This window comes from Mauremys mutica, chromosome 5, assembly GCF_020497125.1.
Source record: "Mauremys mutica isolate MM-2020 ecotype Southern chromosome 5, ASM2049712v1, whole genome shotgun sequence".
Lineage (NCBI taxonomy): Eukaryota > Metazoa > Chordata > Testudines > Geoemydidae > Mauremys > Mauremys mutica.
The window spans coordinates 100,257,858-100,271,571 of NC_059076.1; the positions used below are offsets into that span (position 1 = coordinate 100,257,858).

At 37.0% G+C, this 13,714-nt stretch overlaps 1 protein-coding gene across 2 annotated transcripts in view; it reads right to left on the reverse strand.

The window, feature by feature from the left end:
- Positions 1 to 366: 366 nt before the first annotated feature.
- Positions 367 to 13,714, reverse strand: part of UBE2K (ubiquitin conjugating enzyme E2 K) — a 71,090-nt gene continuing 57,742 nt past the window's right edge. For both annotated transcript variants that reach the window (XM_045017936.1, XM_045017935.1), the window contains 3 exons: positions 12,077 to 12,176; positions 5,999 to 6,127; positions 367 to 5,576 (listed from right to left, as the gene is read on the reverse strand). In XM_045017936.1, the coding sequence (XP_044873871.1) occupies positions 5,502 to 5,576; positions 5,999 to 6,127; positions 12,077 to 12,176 (304 nt within the window). In that variant the 3' untranslated portion in view covers positions 367 to 5,501. The remainder of the gene's footprint in view (positions 5,577 to 5,998; positions 6,128 to 12,076; positions 12,177 to 13,714) is intronic.

Genomic DNA, 13,714 nt, shown 5'->3' on the forward strand with positions numbered 1-13,714 from the left:
AGTTTGACAAGTTAGCTATATCGTTCCTCTAGAACAATGTGCCATCACTGTTTTTAATGGAATGGTTGCAGGAAAGTAAAAAACTTAATTACCACAGCTATAATATTCTAGACTTCATCAGGTCCTAGTTGCACTGTACACACATTTTTCCCGATCTTGGTTTCACCTCATTACACTGACTTATCTTTCTTACACATTTCCTGTTCAACATCAAAGTTGCCTTGAATTTCATTCTCCCTCTTTAAGTGGTGCACTGCCTCCCAGTCCATCTCAGATTGAGGAAGAAGTGTTACCAGAAATCAGATGAAAACTGTTTTCAGGGAAACATGTATTTATTGTTAAGCATTCCCAGTGAAAATCAACATATTTTAAAATGTGTATTTATTTAAAAAATCATTTGTGTACAAAAGTGTTGTGTAGTTTTTATTCTCAAGACAAAAAACACTGATGCTTCATTCCAGCCCACTCCCACTCAGCCTTTACAGGAAGTTAAATGCTCAGTAACAAACCTCCTCCAGTATTCTTTATTGTTAACTTAAAAAAAAGGTATCTGACAAGTGGGATTTTTCAACAGTTGAAATCAGCATTCCTATGACAACAGCCTCCTTCAGCACCAGCAGTTGTTGCAAATTAGAGGGATAATACAGCACTTTCATAGTACATTTCCTCATCTGAGAATTAGGTATTTCAACTTACATTTTCAGTGAATGGTTCAGCCTCATAAGCAATTGGCTGGCTATTTTTCATGCTGCCTACCAGCAGGTAAGAGTAAGAAGAGGGAACATCACAGTACAGTGCAAATGAGTTGCAACAATTGGTCCATTGGTAACAAATCTGAAAAGTAAAGTTGCTGAGGTTGCCTACAGAGCATTATAGTTGAAATAACCAAATGAGAAGCAACACATACCTTGCACGTCTAATGATATATCAGCTGATGAAGCTGTAACAGTAAAAAGATCATAGTATGTTTTTACTGAAATGTTTAATATGGATCAGCAATCTAATTGAAGACTGACAAATGATAGCCTAATTTTCCAACAGAAAAGGGTTTAACAACAGTGAAAACATCTATATGCTCTTCCCAGAAAAGCTTTACTTCATGTTTTACTATTGTGCTGCAGTAAAAAGCAAGGAAAAATGAAAATTCTTAACTATCCTCTGCTTAGCCAATTGCTCACATTTTCTGCAAAACCATCCATGATCACATCCATTAAGAGTCTGTGTAGAGAAAGCCAAACATTTAGTTCTTAGCAAGCTGGGGTATAAAGCTATCCTGTACTAACACGTCCTTATGGTACTTGGAGCTATGCTGCTTTGAAACTGAAGTAACTCAAAGCACAGTAAGCAACTGTTAGTACAGGATAGCTTCATACCCCAGCTTGCTGAGAACTAAATGTTTGTGTAGAGAAGCCCTTCCACTGTAACATCACAACCACTTAGCTATTCAAAATATAGCAAGAGTACTTCCGCTCCCATTTGTCCCCCTTGAACAGGTGTTAAAACTTAAAATATTTTAGCAGTAAAAGTATTTAACATTGGCCCCTCCTGGGCCTGTCTCCAACAATTAGCCAGGCTCTGTTTGTTGCTTCCATAGCAAGCAATGGGCATGCACACAGTTAAGCCTCCCCTTGCTCTGAAAGCTGACCTCTTCACATTAATGGTATACAACCATCACAGTAAACAAGTGCTTTTACTTGAAATCATATTTGTTTTCCATTAAAGAAGTGATCTGTACTCTCTCGCATGCCAGGCCTGACTTCCAGCTGATTTATGAAGGTTAATTTTGCATAGTTTAAGTGTTTCCATTATCTACATCACATAATGCAGATCTGTTGTTTCAAGTTAAGTCTCTTTTTGGCTCCCAATCCTAATTTACTTGAAAGAAAAAAGTTGTGTACCTAATTCCATAAATAAATACTGCCTGACTGATTATAGTCAAGGCCCCATGCACTCTGTGGCAAGCTGGACCTAAATTCTGGTACAAGGCCCCTAGTTTGGGCGGTACTCTGGGACTGGAAATTTGTAGCAAATTCAGGTAAATCAGAAAATGGAGCCTTTTACTTAGAAATAGTGTCCCTTTTATATTAAATCAATTTTATATTATCCATAAGTTTTAATTTCCCCAATATATATCAGTCTGTCGTATTGAGAACTTAGAAGTTGTGGGGTTTTTGGCAACTAGATGGGATATAAATGGAACTTTTGGCACCCAGGAGGGAGTTGAAACTATTGGCAATAGGAAAGGAAACTTTTCTTTGCCTCCGAATAAGGTCAGAGGCTATTTTAAAATTTGTGAGGGGCAAGAAGAAACTAGAATTTCTTGTTCAACAACAATATCCAAGAACAATTGATAAACCACATTAACTAGATGTTGCTGCTAAAATGTTGTTCAGTGAAATTTAGCTGACTTTTAGTTAGTCACTAAGTTATAGCATTAACACCTATTGAGATAAATGGGACAGTTCAGACTTCATAGTTATTGTTTTAAGCTGTCTGCTTGCAGACTAAGGAAGATGACAAGGCATCAATTTACATTTGGAAGCTATTTGTAGCCATAATGCCTATATGTTTTTAAACTAAGTGTAAATGTGCTGCACACATCTGCAGCAGGAGTAGATTGTATAGCAATGCCAGAGTCATGAATGCACAGGGCCCTGAATATAGAGATGTTCAGTCATAAAAAACTTAACTACAGTTTAGTCTTTACAAAGTCACTATGTTAAACACCCAAACATTCCTAGGGTTCAGCCCTGGCTGCAGTTACACTAATCTGGTACAACATAACCTTATATTCAACTCTGATAGTTACCCAAGGATAGAAAAATGTTCCTTACAAAGGATTCAAATTCATAGGGACCTCAAGTTATGAATGTCTGCTTAATATTGGGTCACTTCTCCTTCCTCATCCAGATCAAGACATTTCCTTGCTACCAGCATCTAAACTGGCACTGAGTCAAGTACCTTAGTTACTAATTGCATGGCAGGGGAGAGTGGAAAGAAAGGACACACTGGCATCTGAACAGAACTGTATTGGGAGGACAATTTTGCAATATCACAAAGAAAATGAGGTACTGGGTGAAGGAAATAGCAGGAGAAAATCCAGGATGAGGAATTGTTTCAGTGATGAAGTAAAGCAATTCCCCCCTTTTTTTCTTCTCTCGCCACCCCCTCCTCCCCATTCCATCCCATCCCCTTATATGCTTGGAAAACTTTGCTCTGGTTATCATTTGAGATGTGCTCACAGTTGTCTCTAAGAGACTAATCCTATCATCAAAATGACAGGTCCAGAAGCTATAATTATTAAGTTTTATGTCCCCTAATGATTTCCAAGTTCCTCCCTTTGATAAATAAATAGCAGCAAAGAACAAGGGAAAGAAGTAGTCAGCCATTTACAATTACCACCAGGGTAAACACATGTAAATGAAATGATCAAAATGTTCTTATCAAACTACATAACAGAAAAAGACAGTAACTTGAGATTTTAACACAAATAGCAAAACTGCCATAGTTTTCTACTGTTTCTAGCTATTACCTAATAAACCAGTTGAGCAGTTGCTTTTTAATTGTTAACAAAAATAAATAAATATCAAGGAAAGACAAAAAAATCTTGTTTCCTTTGGCATCTCTGAAAATGACTTACACTACTGCAAGAAAATTCAAGAAATATGATCAATGAATAAAACCTTAGAAAGCAGTACAGAAAGACTATAGCAACTGGGTTTAGTACTGCACTGATATGAGTTAAAAATTTACTGTCTGTGTCCTGCAAATATTTTTAAAGTATGAACACATTAGATAGAATACTGCAGGAAGTAATCCTGCATTAGTTAGGTCTTTTCCATCTCTATTTTCTAGTTCTGTTCCCCCATCTACTTTGCTCCAGATATTTAACAGTTTAATAATATTCCCTGTTGCTTCCAGTATCATTTACAAACCTGATCTTCTATGAAGTATGACACTTGCAGCTCATTTTATAGTTCAAGCAAAATGAATGTACACTTATTAGACTATTGCTTAAGAGAAGACAGTCAAGGAAAAGAAGCCTTATGGTACACTATCATCCACAATCCCCAGTCTCTACTCAGTTTCTTTTCTCTCTATTTTAGCTGAAAGTTTCATGTCTGATGCATTTTCAGAAGTATCCAACTGTATCCATAAAGACATTACAACTTTCTTTAGATGGATGTACTAGTGTTTGACGTTGCAAACTAATAATTTTCAAGCTTTTAAACTCAGGATGAAATGTAATTTTAATACGAATAGAAAGACTGAGTATGTACAAGCGAAGGTAATTTCAGTTTTCGTTTATCAGAAACATCAATCCAAAAGAAAGTTAAACTGAGAACACACTTCTACTTCTATGTGCTTTTGAAGTATGTACAGTAAAAATACCAACACAGCCTCCATGTATCAACTAGGGAAAAATGCAAACAAGTGATTTTTTAAAGTACCTGGTAAGCAATCCTTATACTGAAGCTCAAAATAAAGCTAGAAAGCTGTTGCAAAAAAACAGCTGATTGCATCATAGCAAGTACTCAAAGAAGTTTTATTTATTTATTTAAATTCTCAGTATACCAGAGAATCAGTTGTTCTTCCCCCAAATCCAGTGAATTCATATTATCCTAATTTATTGAAGGAGTTCTGACTTCTATATACCCCCCCCAAAAAAGCAGCGCCACTTTGTTGTGCTATGTCCAAACATACCAAACCTTTATATATGATTGTGTAGCAAGTATGATGGTTAAACACATTTACTGGTTATTCAAAATATACCATTTAAAGTGGTAACTAAGCTACTTTTAATGGCACCCAGGCCCACAGATTATGGAAAGGAATCCAGAATGGTATTTTAGGTTTGTGTTGTTGGGGAGGGCAGATAAGCAGATTTCCCAGTCACCTGACTAAGAAAGAGGTTCTGAACAGGTCACCATTTTGAACTTTGGGTAAATCTTGAAACAGCTTTCAGGAAAAAAGTTAACAAGAACATTCAAGTACTTAAATGGTGCTCTCTTCAGCTACCCTATCTAAAATGTCTAGTAAAGTACAAGCATGCAAATATAGGTCAATCCACAGGCACATAGGATCCATGTTAAAAACAGTAAGATAGCTGTGATGAGTGACACCAACAATTTTGATGACTGACACTCAAAAATGTTATCTGAATAATTAAATCAAAATCCCGAAGCAAATTCCTGCTAGGCTTGGTCACACTGCTAAACACTAAAGTAGGCATGTTTCCCCCACATTGTTTTAGCTGAGCTCAAAGAATTTTTACAATATTTAGTAAGAAAAAATTAAAGTATTTCCCCTTTTAAATTTACACAGACGTTTAATTAGCTTTATTTACAGAGCGGTTTTTCAGTCTCCAATAGTGCTTAGATAGCATCGTCAGGCAAGAGTGCCAGTTTTAAAAGAGAATCTATATAGAATCCTAAAAATAACAGATGGTGACGCTCCTCAGAAAGGGCAAGCTGGACTACAGAAGCAGCTCTTTGAATGGCTCAGTTACTCAGAAGTAATTCTGTTGCAGTCTCTACATCCCATGATTTTGAAGACAAGGCCACTATTACTGCATTCTGTGAAGACAAAATAAAGAAAGTGAGATTTTTCAGGGTGTGAAGTTGCTCTTCACATAAACCCAGCTGTAGCACTGAAAGACTGAAGACTTTACACATTTATCAAGGTCTATATTTGCTAAATTACCAGTCGTTTCAGTTTCAACTGAGAATTTTTACCATTAAAAGCTTAGAAAAATCTATGCATTTAATTATAAAATGAAAATTACTAAATGACAATGTCTTATGTACTAATAAAGTATGTTAAACATCCAATCATCACCAAGAAGAAAAACTGTCAGCAAAATAAAGTGATCAGAGTTACTGATGGCTATGAAAGTAGCAAACCTTTTACAATAATTTGAAGTATAGCTCATATTACATATATGGCTGCCCTGCTCCTAACTTGAAAAAAAAGTACACATATATACACACATACTTACCCTATCAAAGCCCATAGCACAAAGGTTTTCTATCTTTTTGGTGTATTCTGGACTAGACACTGGTGCTCCAGCATACACATGTGCCCAAAGTCGAGCTGTCTGTTTGAACATTTCTGGGTTTTGTTTGTACTATACAAAAAGAGAAAAAAGTGAATCCATATAACTGTTCAGCAAAGTCCAATTAAAAGGCTCGTTGACTTTGGCAAATTCCATTCTATAATTCCTTCTATATATAGTATCTTCAAATCTTGTAATAAGTAGTAGTTCCAAAATGAAATTTGGAGTTTTGGGTTAGTTGCTGAGGATTCAAACCTACACAAACATTACTCACAAGTATCAGGTAACAATGAGTTTGCATTTATATTTTGATATATTTTACATGTACATCCAATTCTGCTCAGTTACTGACATAAAGCCAGAGTAACTACACTGATATTTGTCCAGATACACAATATGCATAACCAGTGTAGCTGAGAGCAGAAACTGTGTTCTAATGTTCACTGAATTGCGCACACACTATATTTCTTAAAGTGTTTCCCCCAATTAAGGTGTTTGTTTCTTTTTAACTCTTTTTTTTTAGAACCTTCATTACTGAGAAAGGGTCTGCAGTGTCTCAATGAGGGTTGCCATTTTACTACTCGACTTCCTCCTGGGAAGTATATATACTGATATCATTTGTGTGTGTGTGTGGAGAAAGAGAGCTGAGAAACAGATGGTCACATGGCAATGGCTGAAGACCTGCCACTGTTTTGAAGGAAGGTTTACATACTAGAAAAATTGTGTGGAAGATGTCGGTAGTATTTTACACTAATACTGTCAAAAAAAAATTTCTAATAAGTAATAGAACTTTACCTTAAAACAACAGTGAAAGTTTCCAGCATGTGTCAGGCATTCAAAAGCTGAGGTACGCTTCATTTGTCACAAATTACATTTTCAGATCAGCAAGACAGGAGCTTCCTGTTTTAGTAATCCTTATATTTAATACGTTTTTTAAAATTGGAGATTTACATACTTTCACAGCAAGTTTAAATCACATTGTTTTGAAATAAAAATCTCTCTTCAATTCCTCCTTCTTACAGGTGTGCATTTTTTTAGGGTCCTGAATTATGTGATCAGTGAGTACTGACCAGTGTGACAGTGCTTGGAAAACGTCATCCATGTATGGTTTAAAGACAGAGAGGTACAGATCTGGGGCATATCATGAAGGACACTGAAATGTATGGTTGAGTATTGTTTTGAACGTCTTCTTTTATACAAGGAAACATCAGACATTTTAAATATGTATAACATTGTCATTAAATTAGTACTACTTTTTTTTGTATTTATATTACAGTAAGTTATATGTACTGTGGTACCACCTAGGATAGTGGCTCTCAATCTTTCCAGATTACTGTACCCCCTGCAGGAATCTGATTTGTCTTGCATACTCCCAAGTTTCACCTCACTTGCAAACTACTTGCTTACAAAATCAGACAAAGATACAAAAAAGTGTCTCAGCACATTACTGAAAAATTGCTTACTCTCTCATTTTTATCGTGTAATTATAAAATAAATCAATTGGAATATAAATATTGTATTTACCTTTCAGTGTATAGTATATAAAGCAGCATAAACAAATCATTTACAAAATTTTAGCATGTACTGATTCGCTAGTGCTTTTTACGTAGCCTGTTGTAAAACAAGGCAAGTATCTAAAGGAGTTGATGTACCCTCTGGAAGACCTCTGAGTACCCCCAAGAGTGTGTACACCACTGGCCGAGATCAGTCATGGACCAGATCCCCATTGTGCTAGGCACTGTACACCACCTCCCCCGCCCCAAAAAAGTGTGTGTGTTCCTGCCCCAAAGAGGTTACAATCTGTCACTCGTATAATCTCAAAATGAATTATACATTACAATAATTTACAAAGCAATGCTCCTTAAAAAATGCAATGGGAACAGATGAAGAGGACTACATTAAGGTTGGGGAAAGTCCCTTAAACTGGAAGCAAATCCATTTCATGGAGTGGCCAATAAATAGCACTGTGTTGTCATTACAACTGAAGGAAAGTTTAAACAAACCAAATGTTCACAAAAAAAGTTTGTTCTTTTAAAAAATAAATACTTAACTATTAATAGCATCCTAAAGTTTTTGCCTGTTCCTTCCCTGAGATCCAAAAATAAATCTTTTCTTTTCAGCTATATTTAAATACATATTTCAGAACACTGTTAGTTCATTTGTTTGCTCTCTAGGCTTCATTGTGAGAAGAGGAAAAGTTTAAAATTGTTTAATGGAGAATTTTTGCATAACAATCTTATTCAAGTCTAGGTTTTAGTCCTTCAGGAACATTCACAAGTGTCTGTAGTTACTGGTAAATATCTGGTAACTGATTGAATGACCGAGAAATTTAGCAGGGAAAATTTGCATACACTTCTGCATCTAGATCTTTAGATTGCTGTACTGCACTTAAATGAGCTGCAAAGTTCTAAAACTAGACTTGGTTGTGGACATTTCTTGGCTTTAAATCCCATCATCTGCAGGAGCTGTAGCTGGAACCCTATGTCTATTACATGGAAACATGGTACTTCAACACGTGCAAATAAATTCATGAATTTAAAATGTTTATGAAAATACATGCAGTATAGTTGTAGCCATGTCAGTCCCAGGATATTAGAGAGACAAGATGGGTGAGGCAATATCTTTTACTGGACTAAATTCTATTGGTGAGAGAGACAAGCATTCAAGTCACACAGAGCTTTCCTTCAGGTACTCCCAATGTACAGATTACTGCAAGATGGAACAGATTGTTTAGCCTGCATAGTTAAAGCACATTCTCAGGGACCATTCAAGATAGAGTGACCCATTAACACCTGATACAGTCCTCCTCCTCAACGGAAACCTGCACAACACTTGCAAAAGACGAGCCTGAGAGCTTAAATTCATAACTCTGCTAGAGACAAGAAATCATGGACTGAACAGAGACACTGGATTTATGGCTTATTACAACAAGCTGTAACTCACTAACTCCCTCGTTTTGTCCTATGACAGCAGAGATGTTAACAAGCTACTTCACCTTGAATGGTCCCTTAGAATGTGTGCTAACTACTTATGCTAAACAATCTCTTCCACCTTGTATTTAGCTGTGACACTGGAAGTACCTTTCCCAGACCAGAAGAAGAGCTCTGTGTGGCTCCAAAGCTTGCGTCTTTCACCAACAGAAGTTGGTCCCATAAAAGATATTACCTAACCCACCTTGTCTCTGTGAAAATGACATTCCAACAAGTGTGGGGGGGTTATCCTTGTGAATGTTTAATCAGAAAATATATAAAATCTATTTTATATATTGTATAAAAAATTATATTTAAATTAGTTTCTTTGCTAACTTTTATTCTTTACACCAGGGGTTGGCAACCTTTCAGAAGTGGTGTGCCAAGTCTTCACTTATTCACTCTAATTTAAGGTTTCACATGCCAGTAATACATTTTAATGTTTTAAGAAGGTCTCTTTCTCTAAGTCTAGAATATATAACTAAACTATTGTTGTATGTAAAGTAAATAAGGTTTTTAAAATGTTTAAGAAGCTTCATTTAAAATTAAATTAAAATGCAGAGCCCCCCGGACCGGTCGCCAGGACCCAGGCAGTGAGAGTGCCATTGAAAATCAGCTCATGTGCCACCTTTGGCACACATGCCATAGGTTTCTTACCCCTGCTTTACACTAACACATTAGTGACAGTTGCATGTAAAAACACCAACTGTTGTAATTAAGAGCTAAATCTGTATACCTTTGCAAAACCTGTAGATCTTTGCAGGGGATGGGGGCATCGGAATCCTCCCTACGACAGCAGAGCCACAGAATCACTGGGCATGCCCCCACCAGCCCACCATAAAACCCTGGTGTGAAGTGGCACAGGGCATTGTTCCTCAGCACTCAGTGGTTTAACCCAAAAGAACTTTTGGCAAAAAGTACAAAGTTTTTTTCATTTCTGAAGAGAAATACCTCTTCACCCTCAATATTGCTAGAAAATTGTTAGACTGCCTTGTAAATCCCACTGTCAGTATGTAGGGAGGGAAATAATATTTCAGTTGTCATTGCTGGAGCAATACAGTTTTTATTTTAAACAGAAAAAAACAACAACGTGAGAGCAAGGATGAATGTACACTTAGCAAGGAAACTAGTGCAGACATGCTTTATACAAAATATCTGGTAGCCTTGCTTGCCTTTGCAACAATTCAGGCATGCACTCAGCAACTCGGGCTCTGAGAGAACTGCTTGGGTGCATTCATTCACACAGCAAGCATTACAACATGGTTATATCAGTGCTTTCTAGGACATCTGCACCTGCTACTGAGAGCAAGAACTTTGGTGTAGTTTCTGAAACAGCTTCTCCCAGGTAGTGAAGCACTGATCTCAATTTGGTCTGTCTGCTTTTTTCTGAAAGTCAGTTTGGCATAGTAGGGAGCTACTGTAAATCTTTCAAAAACCTGCTAGCTTAGAATGACAAGTCAGATAAGGCAGGGGTTCTTAAACTGGGGGTCAGGACCCCTCAGGGGTCACAAGGTTATTACATGGGGCGTCGCGAGCTGTCAGCCTCCACCCCAAACCCCACTTTGCCTCCAGCATTTTTAACGGTGTTAAATATATAAAAATGTGTTTTTAATTTATAAGAGGGTCACACTCAGAGGCTTGCTATGTGAAAGGGGTCGCCAGTACAAAAGTTTGAGAACCACTGAGATAGGGGGACCTGACTAGAGCTGGGCAAAATTTAGTGGCATCACAATGTTTTGCCAAAAGTGTCTTGGTAAAAAAAGTTATCTGAAAATGTTCAGTTTTGATATTTTCAATTGTTTGCTTCATATTTTGTAAATTGTATTTTAAAAGTAAAAGAAATGCTCAAACTAAATAAAATCTTTTGTTCAATCCGCAACAATTTCTTTGATTTTTTGGAATTGCCAATGAACCAAAAAGATCCTTATTTGCTCAGCTGTCGTCCTGGCACCCGTATACTTCTTGTCCAGAATTTCAAAGGTATGACTCCACCCTTTTAACCATACTCTAGAGCAGGGGTTCTCAAACCTCATTGTACTGCAACCGCCTTCTGACAACAAAAATTACTACACAACCCCAGGAAAGGGGAGGAGGGGGGCAAAGCCTGAGCCCCACCGCCCCGGCAAGGGGCCAAAGCTGAAGCTCAAGGGCTTCAGCCCCAGGCAGAGGGCCTGTAACCTGAGCCCTTCAGCCCTCAGGCTTTGGCATCGGACCCCAGCAAGCCTTGGTGACCCTATTAAAACAGGGTCACGACCCACTTTGGGTCCCAACCCACAGTTTGAGAACCCCTGCTCTATAGGATGTTCACATGCAAGTCAGATGTACAAGCTTACTAGATACTGGAAGCACTCCGCTTTTTGCCTTTGCCACTATGAAGTACACAGGGGCCTTCACCTTTTACCCTCTGACTTACAGAAGCAATGTTTGGGGCTTTATTCAACAAAAGTTAACAAAATGTTCATCTGTGGATTGATTGTATCTAGTTTTCAACAAATTTTTAAATGGCCACACATGAGCTCTAGTAAAATACATTACACTAAGACTATTTTCAAGCTAATGCTGCTTTCTGTCTCTGTATACTGGACCAGCCAGTTTTACAAGCCAACTACAATTTTATTAATATCAATGAAGTTATTAACTAAAACAGTTAATTTGAGAGTCTACAAACATCAAATACATAGGATGCTTCCTTCATAACTCTTTAGATTATTTAAGATGATTTTTTTTAATTCAATTTAACTTTTCATTATGCTGTTTAGTCTTTGCATTTCTCAGACTAAATAAGGAAAAACAAACAAAAATGAAACTTCATTTTATTATAACCAGTATCACTTCCAGGTTCTCAATGCTGACTGTCGGGGTTGCAAAAATAGCAAAGGAGAAGGGTTTGTTTTTTTAAAAAACAGTTTGTCATTTGGCCTTAAAAAAAATCTATAAAAGCTATTTTCTCCAAAACCTAAATTTGGAATGAAATATTAATAGACAATGTCCCTTTCAGAGGAAGATAATTAATAAAAGGTTTTTGTTTGACGTAGTTCACTGAACATCTTACCTGATTTGCCACTACTGCATCTTGTGGATCGTCTGGTTCTGCAGCTGCCAACAGTGCTTGCAATGATAACAACACTGTCCTTAGAGTCATTGCTGCTGCCCTAAAATTGAAGTTTGAAAATGGCTTTACTGAAATCTGGGTCTTTTTTTTACTTATGTTTGATGTGTTCTACTAATACCATACAAAGGGAACAAAAATACTGGGAACCATAAGCATGAGTAACTTGGAAGTGCAGCAATTTACAATGGGATACCATTCATATTTTTTTTCTTAAGAGTTCTTAGTATGTATTTTAACACTCTCCCTTCTTAATAATACCTTCTTAGAAACCTGGAACTAACATTTCCCGGTTTAATAGTTTGTCCTTTTTTAATTTTGCAGAAGATTACGTTTGCTTCTGATTAAATAAAAGCCAACTAAAGTCTGCCTCCGTTTCTTCCTTGCCGTCAGCATCGCTCTGGGAATTAGATTGGTTACTCAATGTCTGCTCCCTCTGCTGGCTTTCGGTCTCTGTAGCAAAATGGCCAAATGATGTACAAACTTACAAAAGTAGAGGCTTATTTGTTTTTAACTTTTTAGTTACAAATGGATGAATTTTATATTCACAAACTAACTTTTTCCATCACATAACAGTGTTAACACAGTCCAAATTTTAGTGGCCGTTTATAAAGAATATTTTCCCCAATTTTAAGCAATTAATGTTGTAAATGTATTTTAAAAGTAGCTCTAAAGTTCATATTAACTGAAGAGCACTAGCATAACTTTTCTTCATGTCAGGCTGAGGGCACTGCCACAATTTTAACAAAAATGTAAAACATTAGGATAGAAAAAAACACCTCAAGTCACCTGGCAGATTTGGGCCTTGATCCTGCAATAAGATCCTGGCCAAGAGACTTGCAGATGCAAAGAGCCCTACAGAAGTCAATGGTGCTCAAGAAGTGCAGATATTTGACCACAGAAATCTCACTGTGAGATGAAGGCCTTATTCAACTCAAATTCTATGTGCATTTAGAGTCAGAGGCTTCAGGAATTTATGTTGAATCCCAGACAAAACGCTGAGTTAAAATTATAAATAACCATAGTCAAATAACTCAAATCTCATTTGAAATTTTTTATAAAAAATGTAAGTTTGAAAAATCTGGAAATTTATATTTAAGATTTCACAGTTAAGCTTTACTCTGACCCAATACCCATCCCTCGATTTACCTAGAGATTCAGGTATACAAGATGTATATGTAACAGCTGTCATCTTGGTCAACATACTGGATATTAAACCAGGTACCCAAAGAGCTAAAAGCATGAGTTTCTACAGCTTCAGCTGAAAAGTCAGGCTGTATTGCTGGGGGCTGTAGTAGACTCTCACTGTGGATCCGGCTAGGGAGAGAGGTGGACATGGCACACAATGCCCAGTACATTACACATACAACTATTTTACATTTAGGTACTTTCAGAGATGGTACACAGAAATGAGTCTCTTACAACAGTGTTTGAGGCATGTGTGGTTATGAAGGAGGAATGTATTGTGAAATATGAGAGGCACATTATTCTTTGCGGTTGGAACAGACAGTCCAACTTTTAGTTAACAGTGGATCTGGTAAAGTTCTTCCTGGAGTGCATACAGAGAATGAAAGGAAATGC